This window comes from Canis lupus, chromosome 14 (genome assembly GCF_003254725.2).
Source record: "Canis lupus dingo isolate Sandy chromosome 14, ASM325472v2, whole genome shotgun sequence".
In the NCBI taxonomy this organism is placed as follows: Eukaryota; Metazoa; Chordata; class Mammalia; order Carnivora; family Canidae; genus Canis; species Canis lupus.
Window position 1 is genome coordinate 336,332 of NC_064256.1, and position 27,152 is coordinate 363,483.

Genomic DNA, 27,152 nt, shown 5'->3' on the forward strand with positions numbered 1-27,152 from the left:
CACCCAGGGCTGCCGTCTAACCTGGCTGGAACTCTGGGCTCAAGGTTCACCTCATGCTGCCCAGGATGGGGCTGGAACCAGCCCCTGCCTCATAGTCTCTGCATCCCTTTCTCTCCCAGACAGACCCTTCCTCAGCCCTCACTGTCCCTCCTCCAGGAAGCACACCCTGGTTGGAAAGGCTGGTGGTTTCCCCCCAACTTGGCCCCACAGCGGCACTTACCTTCCACGGCTGCAAGCTGCTCCCTGTGAAGCTGTTCCCGGGCCCGAACAACAGGGCTCTGCACGCACAGCTCTGCCCCGCCCCTCACAGAGCCCAGCTGGTTCACCAACTGCAGGACGGATGGCAGGAGCCCACTTAGAGCCTGGGGCTCCCTTGGGACCATCCAGGCCATCTCTAGTATGGGGGGCCCTCTGTGGCTGTGTCCCAGAGCCACAGAGCCTGCCACAGAAGAGAGGCCTAGGGATCCCTGGGTGGCGCAGCGGTTTGGTGCCTGCCTTTGGCCCAGGGCGCGATCCTGGAGACCCAGGATCGAATCCCACGTCAGGCTCCCGGTGCATGGAGCCTGCTTCTCCCTCTGCCTGTGTCTCTGCCTCTCTCTCTCTCTGTGTGACTATCATAAATAAATAAAAAAAAAATTTAAAAAAAAAAAAAGAAGAGAGGCCTAGGGGTTTCTTAGGTGGTGCGGACACTATCTGCACAGTATGGCATGGTGGCTGTTGCCACACCCGAGCACTGGAAACGGAACCGAATCTTTACCTACAGTTAACTTGATTTCAACTCAAATTGCATGTATGGCCAGTGGTGATTGAATCAGTGTGGATCTGACTGGCTCAGGTCCATGTGCCTCCCCAGGAGCTGCATGGGGGGCAGGACCCACCTGGCCCAACCCAGGCTACTGGTCTAGCCTCAGCCTACATGTTACTAGGGACAGGAGGCCACACAGGAGCAGCCACATCGGAGAAGATGGCAGCCAGGAAGAGTCACAGCCTGCACGTACCTTCCACAGACCACAACTGGCCCTGCAGGTGGGCAGATGGCTTGGGAAGAAGACAGGATGCCACCTAGGGCTCCCACTCAGGTCCCTGTCCCCTTACATGTACACTTGGTGATGGGCTGGGGGCTCCTCCCTCATCAGGGTGACAGTGGGCTGGGGCCCCTCCCTCATGGGGGACACTGGATGATGATGGGCTGGGGGCCCCTCCCTCATCGGGGACACTGAGTGATGGTCCCCCAACCATTCCTGTGCCCGCCTACCTCACCTCACACTCATAATGGCCCAGGTCCTCCTTGCTGGCCGCCAGGATCTCCAGCACCAGCAGACCGCTGCGGGGCTCGCTCAGGGTTCGGTATTTGCTGCTAGGCGTCAGCAGAGCCCCGTCCTTGTACCACCTGCAGCCAAACCTGGGTGTGAGGCAGAGCCACCCCAGCTTCCCCACTGAGACCCTCTTCTCACCCACCTTGCAATTCTGGGCATCCACACAGAGCCCACACTCTCCTGAAGCCCGCCACTCACCCGCCATCCAGCAGGTGATGCCCTCTCTGCGGCAGGAGCCATGTTCAGAACCTGCCCAGCCCCAAGAGGCCCCTTCTCATCAGAAAGGCCCACGTTTAGTGTCCAGCCCGCCCCCAATGTATTGAGCATGCCACCTACCTTCCCTCCCATGCCCCCAGGCTCCAGCTGCCCAGCCCACCTGATCTGCGGGTGTGGGGCACCTTCGATGGTGCAGGTGACCTGAGCGTCCTCTCCCTCCACAAAAGGCACTGCCCGGACCTTTTTCACAAACCGTGGGGGTACTGTGGGGCCACAGGGTAGGTAAGGGAAAGACATACAGAGACACCATGGTGGGGTGTGACCCTACACCCACCAGCAATTGTCCCAGACTCCTGAGGCGGCCCACCTGCAGGCCTGCACCCCCCATGGTGCCACCTAGGTGGATGGGGGTCTGGATGCCTCATACCAGTCTCCCTCCCCAGACTCACCTTGCACCAGGATTTTGCCCAGTGTGCTGGCATTGCCAGAAGCACTGGCCGCAAAGCACATGTACTGGCCAGAGTCCACTCCAGTCAGGTTGTCCAGAATGAGGGCACATGAGCCATCAGGGTCTTCAATGAGGATGTGGTGTGGATCCACCTCCACTGGCTTTCCATCTGGAAAGGAAGGCAGGGCCGTCATGGAGGGGACCCTGCTGGGGACAGGAGGCTGGACTGTCTGGGGCTCATGGTCCCGGGGCAGTGGGCTGGAGCACAAACCCCTGGCAGGGCACCTGGCTGGCCATGCTGACCCACAGTCCTGTGTCCTTCCCCGATCTCTTGTGCCTGCTGTGCCTGCTGTGTGGCCTCGGAAAAGTAGCTCAGAGCTAGAGGCAAGAGCCAGGAAAAGGGACCTGACCCCACAGAGGACACACAGACCCTCAATAACCTGGCCACTGATTCCAGGACTCCCCGCCCACCCCCTACCCCTACAGACAAGCTGAGACACTGCCTGTGTCCCTCATCACCGCCCTGTCAAACACCTCAGGCCATAGCACGATTCCCTCCTGGATGGGGCGGGGGAGGGGGTGGGGAGATGTGTTCTTTCACTGGGTAGGCCCCCATCCTCCACCAATACCTGCAGCTCCATGGCTGACCGCCTTCCAGCAGCCCTGTACCTGCCCAACGAGGCTGCCGTTGAAGTCATAACAGCCCACGAGCAGCATCCTGACTCATGTCAGGATGCTTTATGTCAGGTGACCCTGCTCTTTCCCATCTGGGGAGAGCACCGGCAGGTGTGCCCACAGCCCCACAGAAGCTCAGCCTCCCCCAAAACCCGTGTTCTCTCCTGTGGGCAGCCCCCTGTCTGCATTTAACACCGGGCCCTGAAATGTGGGGCTGGAACATGCCTCTCTCACCGCAACCACCCACCTCTCCCCAGCCCCAGGGTCTTGGTTTCTGTCTGTATCTGGCCGGCTTGTTGGTTTGTAAGTGGGGAAACACCGCAGATCCTTCACACATTGGGGACGTGGAAGGGATGCCCTCAAGGATGCGGTATTCCAGAAGAGAAAGGAGGTAAATAAGCAGAGACCCCGTGGTCCTGTGAGAGGACCTGAGTGGGCCCCTGGGCGTTGGCAGCACACACGCTGACCACACCATGGTGCCTGCTGGACAGTGAACCCCACTCCCCTTTGCTGCGTGAAGACAATGGGAAACAGGGCAGGAGACTGTGTCTGGGTACTGAGAATCTGGTTCAAAGATCCCTGGACAGTGCCCTGGTTGACACGCTTTGCTCTGAGCATGCCTGAGGTCAGCTGGTGCCCAGCCAATGCCAGAGCCCACGCTGGGTGCCAACCCTGATGGGCAGTGCGCAGGACGGCCGGCGAGGAGTGCAAGGGACCCCCTCGGAGGGAGGTGCAGCTGCTGTGTGTGCAGGCCTAGCTGCAGACCCCCTCGGGGAGCTGTGGGTGCCCATCAGGCGGGCTCTGGGCTCCAAGGTGGCATCCACAGTGTGGTGACAGGCTCGAGGAGGCAGCGGCAAGGGGGGGTGTTGGGGCGTTCTGACAGGTGGCCCAGCTTCCTGGGCAGCCTTGCTCGGCCCCTGAGGCCAGTGGATGCCCCGCACCTGCATCACTCATGATGTGAGCCAGGTTCCCCGCAAGCAAAGAGGGGACTGTTGCCTTGGAGCATGTCAGGGGACCCTGACATGTGCCGTTTGGGATGCCCTGGCTGGAACGTGTCAGGGCAGGGGTGACCTGGGACCCCCAGACTTTGTGGCTCCCATCATGCCCCGAGCCAACCTGAGAGCCCGGCGCAGGGCCCACATCAGCATCCACCGTCCCCTCTCCTGGCCACCTGGCTTCCTGTCCCGAGCTGCCAAACGTCCTGCAGAGAGGTGGCTGCAGGGTATCAGCCCCTGCCCTCCATCTGCCCTATCTCTCGGGCTGGCCGCACCCCTGCCCATGTCCTGCCACTGCTCTGTCCTACAGGTTGTCACCTGTCTCCTCCCCTGGACCCCTGGATGCCAGCACCCTTGGGCAGCAAGGGCAGGTCACTGCATCTGAATCTCGGGAGCACACCCTGAGCCTCTGTCCCCCCACCTCCACCAGCACACCGGGCTCGGCCGACTGAGTTAGCAGGGACTACTGGACAGGAGGCCTGGGCCCTGTGCCCTGCCGTGCCCACCCCTGCCCCCGCCCCCCACCCCGCTCCACACCCCCCTCCCTGGCTGCCCAGGCCCCGCCCAGATCCTCCTCCCTCCTCCCGCCATCCCCACCCTGCCCAGGCCTGATTTCCTCCCGGTTCTTGCTAGCCTGGGCCTGCGGACCTTTGTACCAGCTGACGATGGGCTTTGGGGTGCCCGTCACGCGGCAGGCCAGCTTCACCGTCTCACCCAGCTCAGCTGTGCAGTCCGCCAGCTCCTCCTCGAAATCTGGTGGGTCTGGGCACACATACACAGGCCCTGAGCTCTTGGGGGGTTGGGGAAGGACAGCGGGGCCCCATGTCCTTGGTACGTCCCTGGCAAGCCCTCCATCCCAGGGTGTGGTTGTTATGGACACTACCCGTAACGACCTTCCCTCCAGGTGGCCCCTTCTGTCCCTAACACTGTCTGGGCTCCTGCGCTGTGGTGGGGGTGGGGGGCTGTGCTGTGCCAGGGGTGGGGCCTGTCCTGTGCTGGGTGGAGGCCCCTATCCTGTATTGGGGGCCGCTGTCCTGTGCTGGGGGGCCCCTGTCCTGTACTGGGTGGAGGCCCCTGTCCTGTGCTGGGTAGGCCCCTGTCCTGTGCTGGGTAGGCCCCTGTCCTGTACTGGGTGGAGGGCCCTGTCCTATACTGGGGACCCTGTCCTGTACTGGGTGGCCCCTGTCCTGTGCTGGGTGGGGCCCCTGTCCCGTGCTGGGGGGCCCTGTACAGGGTGGGGGACCCTGTCCTGTGCCCGAGACACCCCTGTCCTGTACTGGGTGGCCCATCCTGCACTGGGGGGCCCCTGTATGATTCCCGAGGCTCCCCTATGCTCAAGTCGGGGTCAGCCCCACTCCCCCGCTCAGGCTGCCAGCAGGCTGAGCTGACTGTGCCCCAGATGGAGTGTGTCCTGTGTCCCCGGGGCCAGGGGCCATGTGCACTCACGCCACACAGGCAGGGCCAGGCGCTGCTGTAGGCCGCAGATCTCCTTCACCCAGGAGCTCTTGGTGATGACTGTCCGCGCCTGCAGCACGTACTTCCGCACGGAGTCCTCCCGCTCGTGCCACACCTCAAAGGCACGGTCATCACCCTCCACCTGGTCGTTGAGGTCGATGCTGCTCAGCTGTAGGGGCGGAACACAGGCTGACTGCCTGGAAGCAGGCCTCAGCCCTCGCCCTGGGGTCCCCACCTGCCCACCAGCCCCCTGCCCTACCCGCCACCCCTGTGCAGTACCCCCTTCCCCGCCCGCACCCCCCTGCCCTGCAGCCTCCACCCCACCCCCCTTGCCCTGGCTCCGCAGGCGCCCGCAGACCTTCATCATGTTCCGGAAGACGTAGCTGAAAGTGTCGGTGCGGGAATCCCTGCGGGGCTTACAGACCAGCAGGTGATGGCGGAACAGGAAGACGTGCCGGTGGTGGCCCTTCCAGGGCATCCGTGCGCCCGGTGCCCCCTCCCACACGATGAAGTGGCCCTGGGGGAGCACGCGCAAGTGGTGAGCCCGGTGCCCGGCCGCCAAGGAGCCCTGCCCAGGCGACAGGCCGTGTCCTGCATCCCAGACCTGACGGATGGGCTCGCCCAGTGCCTCCAGGGTGCCCGGGTAGTTCTCCATGAGTGACAGGTGCAGCTGGTTTTCAGCGCGCTGCGGCAGGGCCGACACCACAGCGTACGCCTGCTCCAGCAGCGCACAGTTCTGCGCGTTCCTTGCCTTGTTGCGGATCAGCTCCTGGGGGACATGGCGTCAGGCCCCGGTGGTGCAGGGGAGGGTCGGGGAGGGTGGCCCAAGCAATGCACCCCCTACCTTGAGCAGGGCCTGGTACTGCTGGACCCGCTCCACGGGCTGTTCCAGAAAGTGCTGCAGGGGTGGTGGGGGCGGCTGCGAGGGGTCTGCAGCCGACAGCACCTCTTCTGTGTATTTCTGTGAGAACCGCAGGCCGGGGTTGGGGACACACAAGGCTCCCCAGATGACCAGTGTCACCAGAGGGGGGGTGCTGGAGGGCGGGGGCATCGGGGTGCACGCGCGCACACACTCACTGCCCCTGTCCCCAGGCCAGCCATACCCCGGCCCCACTGTGTCACCACCTGAAGGTGAGCACAGGGCTGCAGGGGCCCAGGTGGGGGTACCTTGTAGAACTCCTGCACAGCCGGGCTGACCACTGCTGACTCAGCCTGTACTCGGCCCACCAGGAATGCCAGGTACTGCTCGAAGGCCGCCTGATTCTTGATGAAGCACATGGCCACATCGTCATCCGTGTCACAGCTCTGCAGCTCCCGCTGGAAGCTATGGTGGAGGGCAGGGTAGTCACAGGGAGGCGAGCCCTCGGGTTTGGGAGGCAACAGCCTGCTGCCCACAGCTGGGCTGCTCGGGAATGAGTATGCTGGGCTGTGGGGGCTGCAGGCGTGGGGCATGAGGCATGCATGTCTGTGTGCATGTGTGCTGTGTAGGCAGGCAAGGAAGTTCATGTTCATGCAGCTGTGCGTGAGCAGGTATGTGTGCCACATATATATTTTTTAACAAGCATCCCTTTATTTGCTCATGCCATTACAAAAAACAGATTACATTAGCATAAAAAAAGTGTTTTCTTCAAGTCAGAGGCAGTTGCTCCCCAAAGTGTTAAGTAAAACAGTGTACATCAGTATTAAAATGTTAAATTTTATATTGTTTTTACCACTTTTGATCTTCTGAACAATTTTATTGAGCAAAATAAGATAAAAGATTACATATTTATTTGATGTTAGGAACGTAGATAAACACATATAAGAGTGTGCATGTGAATGCAGGCCTGCACGTAGGAGAGTGTGCCTGTCATGTGTATGGGTAAGTTTCCAGAGTGTTCTCATGTACATGTGTTGGCGGCAGGTAAGTATACTGCAGGGGCTTCCATGGGTGTTCCCATTTGTGTCCTCATACAGGAGTGTGGTGCACTGAAGAGTAAATCAAGTCAGCAAAGTTCTCTCACATATGCATGTATGTGGGCATGTGTGTACCTCTGTATGGCGTGTATCTGCACGTGTGTGCAGGCATCACTCTCAGCTGTGCACTACTCACACTGTACACGAGTGCCTGGCACATTTGTGCACCCTTGAGGACACGCCCGCCTGCCCACCCACCTGCTGTGGAAGCGGCAGATGTCCTGCACGTTGCGGAAGATGACCGCCTTCTGGCTGGCCACAGCCGTGGGCACGTGAGGGCAGCGGTCCAGGTGCTGCACGTGGTGGCTCTGCAGGAACTGCAGCTTACCCACAAAGGTCTGCTCAGAGCTCAGCAGGTCCTGGATGATGGAGCTGGGAGGGGACAGGGCGAGGGGGATCCAGGAGCATTGAAGGGGGTACTCGGCCTCCCCCTGCCACGCAGCTTGCCACCCACTGTCAAAGCAAGCCCGGTGAAGTAGGGAGAGAGCAGTCCCAAGTCCACCTCACCACCACAAAGCCGCTCACATCCCCGCCTGCTGGACCCTCACCTCAGCCTTGTCTTGTATTCATCCTCAGACACGGCCTCCCCCGGGAACTCGGGGGCCTCGGTGGGCCCCCACTCGGGTGACAGCTGGTGAGAAAATGGGAGTGTGGCCTAGGCTCTGGCCCCACCCTGTGGGAGTCGGGCTCCTGTCCTCACGGGGGACGACAATCCCAGGCCCCACCCCAGCCGTCCAGTACCTTAAGCCGCCTGTCCAGGTAAGCAGGGGACACCCAGCCTTGCCGAGAGGGGCTGGATTTGGTGGGTTTGGTGCGCACGAGCCAGCGCAGGGGGTGGGCCGAGTCTAGCACCTCCACGTACTGGCCCTCCCGCAGTGAGAGGGCATCCTGCTCTGCCCCCAGGGGCAAGTAGTCAGCCGTGACCACGTAGATATCAAAGATCTGGAGAGATGATGCTGAGTCAGACCCCAGGGGTGCCAGCCTGGCCTATAGCCCTCCCCCAGCCCCTAAGGACCCCAGAGGGGCGGGACCAGGGCAGGTGGCCACCCAGGCTTCCCAAGGCACCCCAGCCCCTAAGGACCCCAGAGGCTACAGGGTGCCTCGCATTAAGTGGTGGGAAAAGCCATCCTGAGATTCCATAGAGTTCCAGAACAGGCTCAACACATCTCTCCTGATGGGAATCCCATCAGGGGGGTGGTAGAGAGGTCACGCCAGAGGGCCAAGGCACAGCCTCAGGGGTGCCACCCAGATGTGTGCCCTCCACCCTACCTCACACCCCCTGTGACCTGCCCACCCCTGCTGGCAGAGCACCTCGCCTCGTGAGTCTCCATCCTCTGACTCTGAGGACGACTCCTGGACACTGGAGGAGGGGCGGGAACGGCCATGCCAGGGGGATGCGGAAGGCGTCTTGGATTCCTCATCGCTGTCACCTCCCGGCACCTGCAGCTTGGCTAGGGGATGCAGGGCAGGTGACACCCAGGAAGGGCTCCCCCCATGAGTCCCCGGGGTGGATGGACAAGGGAAACCCCGCCCTCGCTCCACAGCCTGTGGTGCCCTCACCATGTGTGATCTTGGCCGACACAATCTCGGTGATCTGGGATGTGAGCTTCTGCAGGAACTCCTCTGTGCCCACCTCAGACAGGGACAAGTGGCCACGGGCCTCCACTGCTGTGGGCTCTGCGGGGGGTCCACAACCCAGCTCAGCTGGACACATGCCCCCACACATGCCCGGGAAGCCCCTCCAGGTCCCGTGCTGGGCTCAGTCGGCCAGCAGTGCCAAGGAGCACACAGATGTGAGGCCACCACTGCAAGGAGCTTTGCAGGGCCGGGCTAGGTGAAATGAGAGCTGCCTGGGTGACCCCAAAGGTCAGCAGGCAGACCCTGCTGGGGATGGGGGGTGGATCCAGGAAATAGGAGGTCCTGACAAGGACATGCCCAGCACATGCGTCCTGCACCACCCTTACCCTGCTCTCAGATGCCATCTGCCTCCAGGCCTGCTGGAGGGGAGCCCTGAGCCTAGGGCCACAAGGCCTCCAGGGGAAGGCGAGCAGGCATTCCTAGGGGCATACAGCCTGGGGCAGCCCCTCCAGGCCTCACCCCTGCCAGGGGCATGTCGGCCCCCACCCTGCAACAACATGCTCCCAACCAGCTCGTACCTTTCCTCTGCCCAGCAAGGTCAGCGAATCCCACAGGTTCTGACATCTGTGTGGAAATGGCTTGGGTCCTGAAGGGGAGCGGTATCCTGAGGAATGCCTCAGCAAAGTCCTCTTTTCACAATGGGAACACTGAGGCACAGGGTAGGCCAGGGCTGGCCCGAGCCACAGAGCCCTCGCGGGGCAGGTTTGGGCTGCAGTCTAGATGGGGTTCCCTCCCCCACAACAGCACTGTACCCCCAGGGCTGGGACACCCTGCTCCTAGGCCTGCTCCCTGCACTCACCCTTGTAGGAAAGTAGAGATGAGAGCCTCCTTCACCCCAGCATGCTCCTCCGCCACCCTGGTCTCCTTAGGCACTGTCAGGAGAACAGGTGAGTCAACACATGTTGGCCCAAGCCCTGAGCCACTTCTGGTTGACACCTGGTCCAGGACATCTGGGGCCCCAGGGGACTTGGCTCTGGTCCCCCGGGAGCCCCAAGATTGAGCAGGGCCCAGGAAGGAAACACTAAGGGTGGCAGGGGGCTTCTAGGAGGGTCCCGGCCAGCTGAGCACAACTGGCAGAACGGGGATGGGAGCTGGCCCACCAGGGGCTGTAGCCTCCAAGTTGGGGGCTTGGTGGACGTGTCCTAAGTAGGTCCCGACCCTGGAGGGGACTCACAGCCAGAGACGTGCAGGCTGGCAGAGCAGAGGGCCTGGCCGGCAGCATTGGTAGCGATGCAAGTGTAGGTGCCCTGGTGCGGCCTGCCCACGTCCAGCAGGACCAGGCTGTGCTGCTGGGCAGAGCTGGCCACTGTGTAGCCTGGCGTGTCGCGGCCAATCCACAGCACACCGCGCTCAGCCTCCTCCCGAAGCCAGTGCACAGCTGGGGCCGGGAATCCTGCAGGCAGGCGGACAGGCCCTCTGAGGGGTGGGGGTCGCCTCTGAGCTCCCTGGGGGAGTCGTAGGTGGGGGCAGGAAGGGGCCTCCTCTGAGCCTCCCGGGGAGATGAGGGAATCCCCGGTGAGGGGCAGGGAGGTACCTGCTCTGAGCCTCCCCAGTTGGGGGGGGGGGTCCCAGGTGGGGGCAGGGAGGTAGGAGCACCCTACCTTCCACCTTCACTGAGAAGGTGATGCTGGAGCCTTTCTTCACTTTTTTGGAGGTGAATCTTTCCAGGAACCGGGGTGGTACCAGCTGCTGCTGCACATCTGGAGAAACAGCAGGCAGTGGTGACCAGCACCTGGGGAGCCTACTCCCTGTTGGGGCACCCAGCCCAGCCACAGCCTCCAGGTCCCAGCCTCATCCTGCCCAGGGCTGGGTTTCCACAGCCTATACCCAACCCTCCTCCCAGCCTGCCTCCATCTGCATCACGAGGTTGTGTCCCTCATGCGCTTTGGGGGAGCCACCCGCCCCCTCTGCCCTCCAAATTCTGCTCACCCGACGCGGGCTTCTCTTCAGGATCTTTGGGGCCTGAAAGAGGCAAGAAATGGAAATCAGGCCTATAGCAGCCAGGGTCCTCCTGCCCAGGGCCCTGCACCTGCTGAGGGTGGGGCTCCCCTGTGGGCCCCACCCACTCCTTTACACACTTCCCAAGACCCAGGCCACGCAGCCGGGAAGTTCACACTGAGGCTATGTGAACCCAGGTTGATGCCACCTACACCCCATGGCCCCTGGAGCGTGGTGTCCCTCTGGAGCCTACGCAAGGTCTCAGTGGAGGCTGGAGACAGACTAGGCAGCATAGGGCCAGCCAGGCCCAGACTGGAAGCACCTTGCCGTCAGTGCTCAGAACTTTGGAAAACAAGGAAGCTCAGACCTCCCCTCCCACAGTGCCCCTTGGCATCTTCCTCCGTGTGGTCTCCTGGTGCCCGCACGCCTGCCTGTTGTGTCTCAGGGCCCCCCAGCCCCCCGCACGGCCTATAGCCACCACCCAGTCCTCACACCCACCCCGGACAATCAGCCGAGCGGACGAGTAGGCAGCGCCCACAGCGTTGCTGATGTAGGCCGAGTACTGGCCATCATCCTCGCAGGTGACCGACACGACCTCCAGGGTGTGCAGCTTCTTCCGGTCAGCCATGTGGATGTGCTCAGAAGCCGTCAGGGGCTGCCCATCTTTGAACCAGTACAGTCGGGGTGCCGGGTAGCCTGGGGCCACAGGAGAGTGGTCAGCACAGAGCCCCCGTCCTGGGGGCACCACCCTACAGCCCCCTGGGACCTGGTACCGCTCAGACTGCACGGTTATATCACGGCTCCTGGCCTTTCTCCCTTTCTCACCTTTCACTTTGACCTGGAACTTGGCCAGGCGTGTGCCGGGGGCCACCTGGAGATCTTTCAGCTCCTCCACCACCTGGGGCAGCTGCCCCTCCTCCGAGGTAGATTCCGTACCCTCTTGCTCCCGGCTGGTGGGGGGAACAAAGAAGGTGCAGTGAGGTGGACCAGCAAGGAGCCCAGCACCTGGGAGTCAGGTCAGCCATGGTGGCTTCTGAGGGCCCTGTGTGCTGGACAGACACTGCTGGGGCCTGGATCAGAGCTCCAGCATTCAGATTCTCTTAGTGCCACCCGCTGGGGTGCCGCCACCTGCTGGGGGACAGCCCGCCTGTGTATGGTCCTCTACCTGGACAGGTAGCCCTGGGCGCTGAAGTAGGAGGAGGTCTCTGTGGCATCTGCCGCAGTTTCATAGTCTGTGCTGGTCACTGGGAAAGGAACAGTGGTCGCAGTGAGGCTTGTGTCCCGCCTGCCTGGGCACAGCCCCATCCCAGGGCCAGCCACCAGCTCTCACTTCAAGGCCATCCCTGGGAGCTACACGCATTCCTGGGGCAGACGCCATGGGGTACGTGGCTGCCAGTGGCCCTCTGCACCCAGGCTGTCACCAGCCCGTGCTTCCAGGCCTGGAGCTAACTGCAGGCCCCAACAAATTGCCAACCCTGGGTGATTCTGGGCCTCATGACAGGCAGGGCTGTGTCTTCCAGTTTTACCCGCTAGGGGACCCATGCTGGAACCCAACACGCTGGCGCCTGAGCTCAGACGTGCAGCCTCCAGAACCAGGAGCAGGAACCTTCTGTTTAAGCCAGATGCTCCGTGGCACCTGTTAGAGCAGCGGGACCAAGACAGCCTCCCCCATCCTGCCTCCGCCCAAACAAGATGTCAGGAACAATGGTTGTGATCGTGGGATTTAGAATAAGAAACACACATTTGGTCTTTGTCCCAGGATCCTGGCAAGGAGCTCCTAAAACCCTTAGCATTTCCTGTGCTGAGAGCCGTGAGGTGTCTTTGTTACGTACTGAGGTGACCTTGGGCAGCCCCTCAGGATGGGGGTGAGTGGCCAGGGGACCCAACCCAGGGAGCAGAGGGTTGGATGCTTCAGTCCAACCCCCTGACCTCTGGGAAGGAAGAGGGGATCAGTCACCAATGCCCAGTGATGTAACCAATCACACCCGCATCATGAGGCCCCATGAAAACCTGGGAGGTCGGACTTGGGGAGCTTGGAGCTGGTGAGCACATGGAGACGTGGAAAGAGTGACCTGCCCCGGGGCTGGCCCCAGGTCACAGCCTTGGATAATAAGCTGGTAACGTCAGACATTTCTCTGAGATCTGAGCCGCTCCAGCCAAGTTCAGAGACCCGAGGAGGGGCCGTGGGAGCCTCTGGTCTGTAGCTGGGGGGTCAGCGGGGGCGACCCCTGGACTGTGGCTGGCGTCTGCTGTGAGGTGGCCTGTGGGGTGTGACTCCACGTGGATGGGGGCAGAGCGGAGTTAATTGTAGGACCCCCAACTGGTATCAGAGAATTTCTTGTTGACCCCTTACAGATAGGAAACAATAATGAGCCCCAGCTTCCTGCCTTGAGTTTCCAGGTCCAGGAGGAGCAACTGAGGCAGAGCTAGGTAGACCCTGAGTAGAGGAGCTGGTGTCCACAGGACAGAAGCCAGACAACAGAATGCTGCAGAGGCAGTGAACTCTCTCCTGGAGGATTCAGCAGAGCACTGGCTGGCACGTGCACGCAGGGGCAGAGACACCTGAGGGGCCATTAAAACAGCGTAGAGGACGTCATGTTTCCAATCGGACTGGGAACTTCCCCAGTGGATGGCTTCAGGCCCTCAGCAGAGGGAGGGGATCAGCCCTGGACTGAGCCTGCTCCCCACCTAAGAGGAAGACCTTAGGCCTGCAGAGGTAAAGTATGCAGCCCCCACGAGGGCAGGCATCCAGTCAAGGACCACCAAACATGCTCGCAGGCAGGAAAACACTACCCAGTGGGGCAAAACCAAGCCAGGACGGTGCAGGTGGAACTGGCAGAGAAGGAAGTCAAAGTATTAGGACTGCATACATGTCTCCAAATCGTCAGAGACACAGAGCATGTGAAAAAGACTCAAGAAGTTGTAGAGAAGAAAAATACAACGACGGGATGGATGGCAGGTGAGCAATGACAGAACAGTGAAGGGAAGCAAGTAAAGGTACAAACCGCAGGAAATGAAGTGCATGGCGGCAAGAATTGTAAGGGAAGTGTGTCAGCATGTGGTAGCATCACACAGCTTCACACAGCTTCATGTGCATGTGACTGAGGTCCCCAGACGAGGGGGAAAGTTAACACACTTGAAAAAATAACAGCCAAAAACACTTCCAAACTTGATGAGAAAACTAGAAATGCCAAATCCCAAGTGGCTCAGTGAACTGCAAGCACAAGAGAACATAAAGAAAAGCACACCCAAGAACAGCACCGTCAGAGTACTTAAGACCAGCAAAAAGAAGGAAATCCTTAAAAATACCCAGAGGCCATTTTGGAGGACTTTGAGAAACTGATCCTAAAAGTCATATAAAAATGCCAGGGACTCAGATGCTCCAAACAATCGTGCACAAGAGCAAAGCTGGAGGACTCACTTGTCTCAACTTCAACACTGAGCATGAAGCTACAAGAACCAAGATGGTGTGGGGTTGGCAGAATGACAGACATATCGATAAATGGGAGAGAGGTAGGAGACCAGAAATAGACCCATGTATGTCATGGAAATCAGTGTCTGACACGAGTTCCAAGACAGTTTTATGAAGGAAAATAGTCTTTTCTACGATCGGTCCTGGAACAACTGTATTTCCACAAGAATGGATTGGGGCCTTTCACACCATACACCCAAATGAAGTCTACACACAAGAGCTAAAACCATGAAACTCTTAGAAAAAAACAGGGGTGCAGATCTTTATAACGTCGGATCGGGCAATGGTCTTGTAGACGTGACAACAAACGTACAAGCAACCAAAGAAGCAATGGAGTTCATCACAATTAGAAATTTTTGTACATCAATGAACACCATTCAGAAAGTGGAAAGAAAATCCTCAGAATGGGGAAAATAATTCGAAAATCATGTATCTGATAATGACCCAGTACCCAGAACACATATATGTATATAGGGCTTCTTTCCGGGATCACAGAAATGTCCTGGCACCTGATGGCAGCGACACTTGTGCGACACGACAAATATACGTTTTCAAACGGCGCATTTTTATGGCATGCAAGTGTCTAAAGCATCCCAATCCTAAGAGTAAAGGCGAGTTTTGCACAGAGAAATGAAGATACGAGTGGCGTCCTGCTTCTCAGCGGAAGCAATGCAAGCTACAAAGGTTGTCTGCGCAACAATATCTTTCTGAACCACCACAGACACGCAGATGTTTTCTCCAGGCATACAAAAGCTGGAAGAACTATAGCACGCTCAGGCTACGGAAAAGATGCCGGAAGATGTCCTTCAGGCAGAAGTAAAGCGGAGCCAAAATTCACATCCCCACCGCAAAGTGAAATCCCTTCTATGTGGGCCAACATGTACGATTTTGTCTGGTTCGAGGGACCCGGCCAGCTGTTTGCAGCCGTGCTGCTAAGGGCGCGCCTGTGGCCCCGTGGCCCCTTCACATGTGCCCAGGACCCCAGTGGGCCGCGTGTCTCAGACCCTTGGAAACACACGCAGGCCGTAGGCCCACAGAGGCAGGATGGGGGAATCCATCAGGGAGGACAGTCCTGCCCACACCCCATAGATGCTTGGGTCTCCAGCTGGGACGCTGCCATGCTCGTTTCCAGAGAACATGTCCACGTGACGTTCCCGCCAGCAAGGAATGAGCGACCCCTGTCACTACACCCTGGGCACAGCGTGTTATCTCTCGCTGGGGTTTCGTCAGCATTTCCCTGCCGCCTAATGATGCAGACAGCTCCCGTGTGCGTGTCCTCTCCTGTGAACATCTGGACATGTATTTTGCTTTGTTCTAACTGGATTTTTAATTTTTATTTATTTATTTTTTACCATTTACTGCTAAGCATTCTTTATATATATTTTTTTAAGATATAGCTCTTTACTGGACATGTGGTTTGTAGACACATTCTCCCATCCTGAGGTCCATCCACACAGAGAAAATTTTACCAATTTTCCCTTTTGCAGGTGTTGCTTTAGTGTCAAATCTAAGAAGTTTTTTCCTGGCTGTGGCTCCTAAAGATGTCTTCCTTTTTTTTTTTTCTGAAAGTATCATACTTTCATATCTTGTATTTATGGACGTAATCCATGTTGAGCTGATTTTTGTTTGAGGCCAAGGTCTAATGTTTTGTTTATAAACATCCCAACTCCTCCAGCACCATGAGATTCTATCCTGGAATCTAAAAGTCTAACCTTCCTCCACTTAGTTGCTCCTGCACTTTTCTCAAAAATAAGATGGACATACTCAAGTACTCATGTGAGGCCCACCAGGAGTCACTGTGCTGGACTAAAATAGGCCTCCTGTCCCCTTGTCACTGGAGGAGATTCGGGGGACTTAGGAACTATGTGCTAGGAGCCAGGGACGAGACCAAATACCCACTTCTTATCTCAGCACAGCCAGTCACCCACACGTGCCTGGGGCATCTCCAAAGTCCCCAGGCCCATCCCCAGCTTAGACACCCCCCAAGGAGGTAAGGCCCCCCAGCCCCTGTGGTTCCAAATCCCGCATGACCTGACACGAGTGCTCTCTGGGTCCTCCGGCCACCCCGCCCCACCGCTCCCAGCTTCTACCCTGGGGCCACACTCACGGTCTACACGGAGCTCCGCCTTGGTAGAGGACACACCCACACTGTTCTCAGCCATGCAGCGGTAGACGCCCATGTCTGCGGGCACCACGGCCGTAATGATGAGCTGGTGGCCGCCCTGCTGGTCCTCACTGATCATGTAGTGGTCATCCTCCTCCAGCATCCTGCCGTCCTTGAACCAGCACACGGTGGGCACAGGCTGGCCTGCCACCACACAGTCGAAGCTCACGGGATACCCATCCAGCACTTCTTGATTCTGCAGCTCAGTCAGGAACACCGGGGCTAGGATGGATAGATGGGTGTACAGGGGTTCAGCCCCGGGCTTTTCCCCCAGCCACCCCAGCTGCCGGCCCCTCAGTCTGCATCATCTGCACGGCATGCTCAAGTGGGAGTGCTGGCGGGCTCCCAGGTGGAACAGGACTGTGCCTCCGCCAGCCTCCCCCCATTCTCTGGGAGAATCTGTGCCCTGCCAGCCTGTGTCTCAGGCCACTGAGACGCTAGAGGAATAGAAGCCAGGAGACAGCAGGAGGGGGATCTGAGGGCAGACAAAGGCTGTGTGGGCTGGGGGTCCAGGGGTTGCAAGCATGAGGACAGCCCCAAATTACACGGAGGTTTCCAGACATGACGCCATGGGTTACATGTTATATCACACCCTTCACAGCTCCCAGGGAGTCACAAGCAAAGAGTGTAAAGGCTTCAGTTGCTGGAGCAGATAGATGATGGGGGCATGGAACCCCTTCTTTTAGAATACTTGTATTCCAAACCCTCACGGAGCAAAACACACAAGCTGTGGAAAGCCAGGGTTCCTCTACCCACTTCACAGAGCAGGACCCCGAGGCCCGCAGAGGCTGGCTCATGACAGGTAGAGCCAGGACGAACAGCGAGCTCTGTCTACCCATAAATTCAGGGCTCTTCCAGCTCAGGAGTCCCCTGGGCCAGCCCCGTGCCCCTCTGTCCTGTCCCACCCCAGGCCACAAGCAGACTCACCAGCCTCGGAGGTCAGCGCGGGGAGCGCGGGGAGCGCCCTCTCCTGGGGTGCCGCAGGGGCCGGGGCCACTTTGCTGATGCGCATCTCCACCCCCCGGGGCCCCTGCTCCGACAAGCTGATGTCCACCCCGATGCCCATGGTGCCAAACATCTCCCGGAAGCACGCGGCAGCGCGCTGGGACTCAGCGAGTGACTCGAAGCGGATGTAGACGAAGCGCTCATCTTCATGGTAGGTCTGCCAGTCCCCGGGCTCCTGGGGCTCCTGGGGCTCCGCGGGGCCCTCATCTGCACTGACGAAGATCTCTTCATCTGAAACCTCGGTGGGGCTCTTCGTGCGGAAGAGGCGGTGCAACCGCCGGGCTGCCCGGCGGAAGGCGTCATCCAGCTCACCCCCCGAGGAGCTCTCCGCCTCACTCTCTGTCCCGCTGACCACCACACACGCGCTGTGGGCCACATGGCCGAACTTGCTGCTCACCTGGCAGGTGTAGCGGCCGGCATCAGCACGGCCCAGGCCCGTGACCAGCAGAGAACAGGTGCCGTCCCCAAGCTGGTCGATGTGGTGGTGCCGGCCGTCAGTCAGCTCCACACCATCCTTCAGCCAGCAGGCACGCACGTCTGCCTTGCTGGACACCACACACTCCAGACGCAGGACATCCCCCACCTGGACCTCAGTGTCCCTGAACGTGCGGGAGAACGCAGGTCCCTCCTGCTGCTTCATCTCCTTGCGGACCTTGTAGCCCTTAAAGGCAGCCTGGATCTTCACGGCTGCTTTGTCCATGGACGGGTCACTCAGGTCCTCAGCCCTCAGGTCTGCTGGTGCAGAGCGAGCTGCAGCTGGCTGCTCCTGATGCTTCTGTGGCCTCCCAGATGGGACTGTGGGAACCCCGACCTGTGCACACAGGGAAGGTTTGGAAACTGAGGCCTGTGACAGGGCCAGGATGGGGCAGGGATGTATGGAGCGGAACAGGAAGCAAAGCCCAGGTCTGCTGCCCCAGCTCCACGTGGAGCCACTTCCTGCCCACCCAACAACTAGTCAACCATCACATGCCTCAGGGCTCCTACTGCCACTGGAGAGGCAACTCCACCTTCCCTGAGTCACTCTAAGTGGTCACCCAGACAGAGTGACAGGTTGTGAGGGACACCACAGAGAAACCAGTTCCAGCTCGTAGCAGCCAGTTGGATGGTGGGGTGGGTGGATGGGTAAGAGGTGGGCAGATAGGTGAGTGCTGGATGGGTAGATGGGTGAGTAGATGGGTGAGGGGTGGATGGATGAGGGGTGGGTGGGTAGGTGAGATGGTAAGTGGGTGGGTGAATGGTGGGTGCGTCATTGAGATAGGTAGTAGATAGTTGGATGGTGGGCGGGTACATGAGTGAGTGAATGGTGGAAGGATGGGTGGGCAGTGGATGGATAAACAGATGGTGGATGGATGGATGGATGGATGGATGGATGGATGGATGGATGGAGAGGTAGTGAGTGAATGGTGGAGGGATGGGTGCTGGATGATATAAGGATGGGTGGATGGACGGGTGGTGGCTGGGCAATGTGTGAATGGACAACAGGTGTATGGACAACGGCTGGCAGATGGGTAGTGAGCGGATAGGTGGCTGTATAAGCTCGCATCAAGTGGACAGATGATGGAACAACGCAGGGTGGCTGGTGGAAGACTAGTGGAGACCTAAGACGTCCAGGCTGCTCCCTGCAGGCCACACAGGGCACTCACCTTGCTGGCTGGGGGTGAGGTGCTGGGCCTTCCAGCCTTCTTGAGGTAGGTAACCAGGGAAGGAGTGCCTGCCCGGGACTCGTCATCAGAGCTGGTGTGCGAGAGGTCAGCCTCCCCAGTGCGTGCCAGCTCGTCTGCCGTGGAGTAGTCCTCGGACAGGTCAGGGGCCGCTTCCTCTGCCTCCTGCCGCAGGCGCTGCACGCGCCCGTCCTCCTCGGGCAGCTCACTGATGGAGTCCAGCGTGGGCTCACGGCTCATGCGGCGCTTCCGTGCCAGGGCTTCCCACAGCAGGTGCAGGTCACCCTCTTGGGCCGCCTCAGGGGGCAGGCTGGGCTGCACAGGGGCCTCATCCCTGGATCCTGGGGTCAGCTCCACTGAGGAGGACATGCCACTGGTCAGCAGGGTGGGCACACAGCCTTGATCCTGGGCCGCCCTTGGCTGCTGACTGCGCTGCCTGCCTGGTCTGCCAAGAGCTCTGAAGGCCCACTGTGCACAAGGATTTAGGGGTTCTGGACTGGCCCTGGGCCCCAGCTCCCCTGAGGAGGCCAGATCTCAACCTACCTCAGGCTCCTGCACAGGGGGAGTGGAACCAAGCAGAAGGCCAGAGACAGTGCAGGTGCAGGGGGGCTCATGGTGTGGAGGGGCTCATATTGTGGGGGGTTCATAGTGTTAGGGGGGCTCAGAGCACAGGAGGTGGGGGCATGAGTTCAGGGGAGGGTGGTTCGGAGTGGGGGGCCCATAGTGTGGCGGTGCTCAGAGCATAGAGGTGGGGTCAGGGCATGGGGTTGGGGAGTCAGAGTGAGGGACTCAAAGGTAGGAGGAGGGAGGCTCAGAGTGCAGGTGGGGGGACGCAGAGCATGGGAGGTGTGGGGTGCAGGGCATGAGGGGGAGGCTTAGAAGGCTGGTGGAGGGACACAGAGCATTGGGGGTGCAGGGTGCGGGGCATAGGGCAGAGGCCCACAGGGCAGGGTTGGCCAGGGTCCTGTGGGGGAGCAGTGTGAGCTGAGCTGCCAGCCTTCTGAGGAAGCTGAGCCACAGGATTCTGTGCATCTCCCCCACCAGGCTTCAGTTTGGCAGGAGGCAGGCTCCTCAAGAGGACCCCCTGACTGTCTCCAGGGAGCTAATGAGGATGAGGGCCCAGCTCATTCCCACATCCCATGCCCTCCCACCCCCACTGGGTCCCCAGGACGCACCCTGGAAGGAGGCAGTGGCTGCAGAAGAGGTGGGGTCCCAGGCAGGGCTGCAGCAGTACTCCCCCTGGTCCTCCGCCGAGAAGCCCCGGATGACCAGCGTATGTTGCTGACCCCGGCAGAGAACCTGGACGCGCCCGCCAGGTTGGATGAGCTCCGTCCCCTTCAGCCAGACAACCTCACCTGCCTCGGCCACCTCGCACTCCAGACACAGGTCCTCGCCGGCACCCACCTGCCGGGTCTCTGGAGCAGGGAGCATGGGAGCCAGGGGCGCAGGAACTGGGTGCGCAGGAGCCCGGGTCTCTGGAGCTGGGGGCACTAGGGTGGGGGGTGCCGGAGCCCGGGTCTCTGGAGCTGGGGGTGCTGGAGCGGGGGGCTCTGCGGGCAAAACCACCACCTCAGCAAAGACACGCCCCGAGGCTCCTCAGCCTGGGAAGACCAGGAGAGGAGTGCTCTGGGCAGACTTCACCCTCAATAGCCGCAGGGCGCACAGCGACTCACCTAGCCTCACTGTCTGGGGCAGGTGCACTGGCTCCCCAGCCCCCACTGGGCCCACCGCTGCCACGCGGAAGCGGTAGGACTCCCCGGGGGCCAGGCCGTCCACGATGCACTCAGGCCCGGGCACCAGCTCGTGGCACAGCTGCCACTCGCCCGTGGTGGCCGCCTTCATCTCCACCCGATAGCCGCACAGCCCACCGCCACCATCGCTTGCTGGCGCCACCCATGACAGCGTCACAGAGCGGCCACTTTGCGCCACCACCTCAGCGTCCTCTGGGGGGTCCGGGAGGCCTGCAGGGAGGGGGGCTGGTCAGTGGAGGCTCCCCATCAGTGCCCGCAGGTGCCCAGCCTGCCTGCCTGGGGTCTGATCCCAGGGTGGGGAGTGGGTGCCGGGTGGTCCACCCCCACAGGCTGGTGAGCCGCTGTGCTTGGGGTCCAGACCCTCTGAGACAGCAAAGGCCGCGCTCGGGAACCAGGGAGACTGTGTGCCGGAGCCCACCCGACGGGCCCTCTGGGACCAGAACAGCTGAGCACCCAACCCACACACACTCCCGCCCCCGCAGCAGTCTCCAGAGCCACCCACTCAGCACGGTGAGCCGCGCGGAGGCCACGGCGTCGTGGGCGGCGAAGGTGACCTCGCCAGCGTGGTGTGGCTGGGCACCGCGCAGCAGCAAGGCGTGGTGGCTGCCATCTGCAGTGACCGTCCAGTCAGGGTCGTCCGGCTGCACCGCGGCCCCATTGATGTACCAGGTGGCCTCGCCCACCGGCACCGCCTCGCTCAGCGTGCAGGTAAAGCGGGCCGGCCCACCAACTCGCACCGACGCGTCCTGTGGCGACTCCAGGACGTCCAGGCGCCAGCCTGTGGGGCGGGGTCTGCGGTGAGCGCGTCCAGGGGCTGCCTGGAGGCGGGGCGGGGAACCCCCGGAGCCACCGCGCCCGCCAGCCCCGGCCCCTGTCCCCTGGCCGAGGAGGAGGCCCGGCCCGCGCAGGAGGGGTCTCAAAGACCAGCGCCCCCGACCCCAGCCTGCACCTTCCCTGGGCGGGATCCGGTGGGAGGGGTCTCAGACACCTGGCTCCACCCTGCAGCCCCGCCGCTCCCACACACCTGGGGCGCGGCATCCGGTGGGAAGTACCTCAGAGGCGCGCCCCCCACACCCCTAACCTCTGACTGTGAGGAATGCGGAAGTCACCACATCCCCCGCCAGGAAGGTCACCCGGCAGCTGTCCTGCGGCCGCAGGTTTTTGAGCAGAAGCAGATGCCGAAGACCGTTCTCGAAGTAGACCACCTCCGCGTTTTCTGAGGTGTGCACAGGCTCATCGTCCAGCAGCCAGGTGTGGGCGGCCACCTCAGGGCGGGACAGCTGGCACTCGAACAGTGCCTCGCCACCTTCCAGTGTGTCCACGTTCTCCAAACCGCGCACCACGGTGTTCTTGGCTGTGGGGAACGGGCAGCTCAGGGCGTGTGGGGGCCTCCTCTGCACTGACTCCACACAGTCAGGGGGAAGAGCCTCCCCCGCGGAAAAAGGGTCTGAGGGCTGAACATAAGGCTGCCAGGGGAAGAGCAGCATGCAGTGTCACTTGGGGCCTATGCACCCCCACAGCATCATGGCTCTGGTGGCCTTCAATTGTGGCCAGGGAGGGGGTTCTCCACACCAGCCAGGTGAGACGGCTTACTCAGCGGTGTTCCCAGAGCTGCCTGACCCACAGCCAGGGTCATACCCTCCACCTGTACCCCAAGAGCTGTGCCCCTGCGGGGACAGCCCTGAGCCAGAGCTGAGGCAGGCCAGTCTGCTCCCTGACTCACACACACCAGTCCTGTCCCTATTCCTGACCCACTCTAATCCTCTTCCGCGCACAGTACACTGGTCTTACTAAGTGAGCATGGGTTTCTTCTGTAAGCCATGAGCTCAGGACTGGGGGTGCCTGGCCCCAATGCCAGCTCAGTGCCTGGCTGCACAGGCCTGCCCCTGCCACGGCCCATTCCTGCCACGTACCACCCCTTGGGCAGGTGATATCTGAGTGGGCTTCCAGGAGAATGAACCTCAGGGCATGACTGAGCTGGGTGGGGTAGTCGTCTAGGCAGGAGGAGTGACAAGAGAGGACACCAGAATAGGAATGAAGGCAGGATGGTCAGCAGAGCAAGGGATTCAAGGCACCAGGTGGGGTCCTGGCGGCAAGGCTGCATGTTAGGCCAGAAAGGAGGGCCAGGTGGGCCAGGGCTGGCCCAGATGCTGGCAAGGGTGTGACCCTGATGCATGTGACCTCAGGAAGCCACTGCCTACAGGATCTGACCTGACAGAAGGGGACAGCCAGGCCCACAGCCCCACCTGCTGTCTGAGGGACGTGCCCAAATGAAACTTGTTCACAGCCCAGGGCTGAATCCAAACTTGTGCACGTGCCCTGCAGGCAAGCGTGTCTGCTCAGGACCAGCAGCCCCACGGACTGAAGGGACCAGAGCAGAGGCCCCCAAGGACCTGTCCATATCCCTCTTCTGGCCGCCTTCCTGGGCCTGGGCCGCTCACAGACCACACCTCCCCACATCCTGGCCCTGCTCCTCCCACATCAGAATAAACAGTGGCCACAGGGCCTAGCAGCCCATCCACACCTCCACTGTGCATGGATGGCCACTTTGGGGCCACAGCTGCCCTTAGTCATGAGGGGAGGAGCAGCGGGGTGACTGCCAAGCCTGCAGTCACCCAGAGTTACCCAGATGGCACTCAGAGTCACCCAGATGGCACCTAGAGTCACCCAGATGGCGCCAAGATGACACCCAGATGGCACCCAGAGTCACCCAGATCACACCCAGATGGCACTCCTGCTTCATCTCGATACAATCCCAGATATCAAGGCAACAGCAAGCCCATGAGCCCCCTGCTGTCTCCCACTTCTCTGGGCTCCCCTGTCTACCTACCCTGCCCAGATGCCTGTCCCCCCACTCCCACCTCTGTCTAGCCTGGCACTCACGGCAGCCCCTGCCCACAGCTGCTATCACATCCTCCTGCAGCTCCCACCGGGATAGTCCCCAGAATGGAGGAACTGCTGTCTATTCTGATCTGTGCCCCCAGTGACCACAAAAAAAAAGTGTTTTAAAAACTTAGCTCTTTAAAGAGTGAAGGAAGGGGTGGGTGTGCCATCAGGCAGTGGCCAGACAAGCCCACCTGCTCATCCTGATGGCCCAGAACACTGCTCCCACCCTCCTGCTCACTTGCCACTAGGAACGGTTCAGATTTTCCCAGATAGGAAGTGGCAGCAGCCAAGTGATGACCCCCTCTGACAGGGGCTGCAGCCAACACCACTCCCCTGATTCCCCAGAGTGTCCTTGCTGTACGCAGACAGGGACACAGGGCTCCAGTGCCCTCTGGGTGGCCAGCCTGGAAAGCAGAGTAACCAAGACCCCAAGATTCCAGAAGCTTAGCCCAGCACCCCCATCCTATCCTGTCAGGCTGCTGTGGAAGGAGCAGGGGGCTGCCTGCTGCGACCCTGTCTTTCTGGCCTGGTCACAGGGCATAGGCTGTCGCCGCCTGCCTCTATACCACTAAGGACGATCCCAGCCATGCCAGAGCTGTGCAAGGCCTCACCTTGCACTTGCAGCAGGGCCACCACATGGGTGCCCGCAGCCTCACAAGAATAGATGCCACTGTCGCAGGGCAAGGCCGGCCGGAAGGACAACCTGGCCACGGTCCAGTCCTGCTCTATGACGACACGGCGCCCGTCGGCGCGCACCTCCTGCTCGTCCATCTTCCACGTGGCCTGCACGGGCCGTGAGTACTGGCAGAGGAGCTCGGCCGGGCCGCCCTCCTCCACCACCAGGTCCTGCATGGCACTGACCACCTCCACCGTGGGATCTGTCGGCCGACACCCCGGTCACGTGTCAGCTGGAGCCACGCAGCTGGACCCCACCCTCCCTCTGCCCTCAGAGGCTTAGCAGCAAGCAAGCGCAAGGTTGCGGCATGAGGGGACCTGTAATGATGACCAAGGGCCCTCTTCACAGGGCAAGCCTTGCCTGCCCCCCGCACCACCCACCCTGGCAGATAGCCCTCAGGGCTAAGCCCTCCCGTCCCCTGGGTCCCTGCATCTCCCTGAACCCCTGGCCCAGGGCATGCTTTGCCTCAGCAGGGACACAGCACCTCTCCCCAAAAGCCCCCTGCTGGACACACGGCACCTCCAGCCCAGGTTGTACCTTCTCCAGAGGCCTTGCCAACCTCCTTGGGGTCCCTATCCCTTGTTAGCCTGCTGAAATCCTACTCAACTAATGGTTCGCCCCTCAGATGTGGGTGAACGTCCACACTTATTCTAAAGCACAAAGGAGGATCAGGGCAAAAGTGCCGGGTGAAGCCTTTCTGGCCAGCCATCCCAGGGGGACTGGACACCCCCACTGGTGTTCCCAAAAAAGCCTAGCTCGAAGGGCACAGGACCTCAACTGAGCCCGCAGCAAGGGAAGCAGCCACGAGCAGGGACAGTGCAGGCTCGGCCCAGGGCCAGGAAGGGGACTCTCGCCTCCTGGCAGCCCTGTAGACAAGCACCTGGCCACACAGCAGGGGCCAGGCAGGAGGCAGTGACTGGGCCCCACAAGTGGGTGGGATGAGGTTGGCTTACAGCTTTACCATTGCCCAGCCTGACCTTCTCATCCACCAGTCAGGCCAGCAGACCTCCCACTGTGCCTGCCCGTGACACACACACAGCAATGCCCAGTCCGTGTCCCAGGACCTGCCCAAACCTGCCACCCCGGGAGCCTGCAGCAAGCGTGCGGAATCAGTAGGTGCAGAAGCGCCAGCTCAGGGCAGGGTCCCATTGGCCAATACCTTTGACCAACAACTTGGCCGTGGAGACCAGGGGCCCTGCGCGGTAGGTGATGGTGCCGGAGTCGGCAACCCCCAGGCCCGAGAGTGTGAGGGAGTGGAAGGTCCCGTCACGCACGGAGATGGCACTCTGGGGGCCATCCTGCAGCAGGGTGCCATCCAGCCACCAGCGGGCCTCCGGCCCACCCGCACGGGACACCTCACAGGAGAACGTGGCCACCTCCCCCGCAAAGACGTCCACATTCTGCAAGCCACGTACCAGGCATGGTGCTGCCTCTGCGCAAGAGGGCAAAAGGAGGGGAGCTGGGCATCCTGAGTTTGCGGAGCCAAGCTGGGGTCCACAAAGGCTACGCTGGGCTGAGTCTAGAGATCTACCCAGGCCAGCTGGATCACCTCACTTGTAGAATGATAGGCAGAGACTACCTACAGCAAGCCCATGGAGGGCCGCCTCAGCCCCCCTGTACCCAACACCCCCACTGGAACATGTCCAGGTTCACCAAATGAGACTGATGACCTACATCCATGCCCTTTTCAGAAGGCACAACACATAAGCCCCATGCCCCCAGAATGTGATCTCTGTGGGGTGAGTGTAGGGTGAAGAGAAACCATGGGGCCTGCTGCTCTGATAGGGTGGGGGGGATCTCCCTTGGGAAGTAAGCCCTCCATCCCTGGAGGTGTAGAAGCAGGTACTTCTCCCATCCCCAGAGCTCCATTTGTCCAGACGTCTTGAGGTTCCCCCAGCCCTAAGATTCCTGGGCCCTAATGCCGTGGGGCAACTGCCCCCTGCTCTGTCATGCAGTAGGACCTGAACCCAGGGCCCTCCCAGACACAGATGATGACTGCTCTATACCCCTGTGCCCACCATGGCTGCATGGCTGCTCCCCTCAGAAGACCCCCATGCCCTTCCTAATGGTGCACTTAATAGTGCACCATTAACATTCCAGCCTGCACTTGCCCTTCCACCCTCTCCCAAAAGTGCACACCTGATGGCATCCTTGCCCTACCCCATCAGCTCCCCATTCCCATCTCCAGTAGAGTTCCCAAGTTCATCTATATGCCACCTACCAGGGCATCCATTCACACACCCCCAGGCTCACAGCCCTCCCCACAAAGCTATGGCCAGGTATCTGACATGAGCCAGCACACTCCAACAGGAGACACTGGGCCAAGAGGCACAGCCCTCAGTGGAGCCTGCAAAGTCCAACCCAGTCCCATGCTGCCCCCTTACAGATGCCCACCCTGGACCCACTCCACTCAGGACATCCAGAGTGCCACTCCTCCCCCATCACTCAACTTGAGGGCACTGCACTCTGGAGCCTTTCCCAGTCCCACAGTCCACAGAGCTACCTGTGTCTGTCCACCCTTTGAAGATCCCAGAACAGGGGAGGGGACCTGAGATTCAGGACACATACTGTCTCTATGTCCAACTCACCCAGCAGACTGGGGACTCCCTGAGGGCAGAGCTGCATCTGGCCCTTCTCCAAGTAGATGGTAAGATAGATGCTAGGTGGCTAGATGGGCACATGGATAGAGGTGGGTGGATGGATGAGGGATGGATAGATGGATGGATGGATGGATGGATGGATGGATGGATGGATGGTGGATAGATAAGTGTTGGATAAGCAGATGAATAAATGGATACGGTGGGTGGATCTACAGTACCTGGATGGATGGTGGGTGGATGACAGATGCATGAATGGATGGTGGGTGAACGTGCAGTAGATGGATGAATGGTAGATGGATA

At 60.5% G+C, this 27,152-nt stretch overlaps 1 protein-coding gene across 2 annotated transcripts in view; it reads right to left on the reverse strand.

Annotated features, from left to right (window-relative positions):
- OBSCN (obscurin, cytoskeletal calmodulin and titin-interacting RhoGEF) overlaps positions 1-27,152 on the reverse strand; it is a 132,925-nt gene that overhangs the window by 20,293 nt on the left and 85,480 nt on the right. For both annotated transcript variants that reach the window (XM_025454938.3, XM_049093447.1), the window contains 32 exons: positions 25,412-25,684; positions 24,188-24,454; positions 21,772-22,044; positions 21,193-21,468; positions 20,613-20,900; positions 20,115-20,489; positions 18,922-19,295; positions 17,201-18,089; positions 16,217-16,495; positions 11,803-11,881; positions 11,463-11,587; positions 11,136-11,333; positions 10,629-10,661; positions 10,301-10,399; positions 9,874-10,092; positions 9,499-9,571; positions 9,218-9,285; positions 8,622-8,738; positions 8,373-8,512; positions 7,803-8,003; positions 7,610-7,692; positions 7,260-7,433; positions 6,273-6,429; positions 5,950-6,066; positions 5,710-5,874; positions 5,464-5,622; positions 5,097-5,274; positions 4,299-4,412; positions 1,982-2,149; positions 1,693-1,795; positions 1,261-1,390; positions 221-329 (listed from right to left, as the gene is read on the reverse strand). In XM_025454938.3, coding sequence (XP_025310723.1) covers positions 221-329; positions 1,261-1,390; positions 1,693-1,795; positions 1,982-2,149; positions 4,299-4,412; positions 5,097-5,274; positions 5,464-5,622; positions 5,710-5,874; positions 5,950-6,066; positions 6,273-6,429; positions 7,260-7,433; positions 7,610-7,692; positions 7,803-8,003; positions 8,373-8,512; positions 8,622-8,738; positions 9,218-9,285; positions 9,499-9,571; positions 9,874-10,092; positions 10,301-10,399; positions 10,629-10,661; positions 11,136-11,333; positions 11,463-11,587; positions 11,803-11,881; positions 16,217-16,495; positions 17,201-18,089; positions 18,922-19,295; positions 20,115-20,489; positions 20,613-20,900; positions 21,193-21,468; positions 21,772-22,044; positions 24,188-24,454; positions 25,412-25,684 — 6,303 coding nt within the window. The remainder of the gene's footprint in view (positions 1-220; positions 330-1,260; positions 1,391-1,692; positions 1,796-1,981; positions 2,150-4,298; positions 4,413-5,096; positions 5,275-5,463; positions 5,623-5,709; positions 5,875-5,949; positions 6,067-6,272; positions 6,430-7,259; positions 7,434-7,609; positions 7,693-7,802; positions 8,004-8,372; positions 8,513-8,621; positions 8,739-9,217; positions 9,286-9,498; positions 9,572-9,873; positions 10,093-10,300; positions 10,400-10,628; positions 10,662-11,135; positions 11,334-11,462; positions 11,588-11,802; positions 11,882-16,216; positions 16,496-17,200; positions 18,090-18,921; positions 19,296-20,114; positions 20,490-20,612; positions 20,901-21,192; positions 21,469-21,771; positions 22,045-24,187; positions 24,455-25,411; positions 25,685-27,152) is intronic.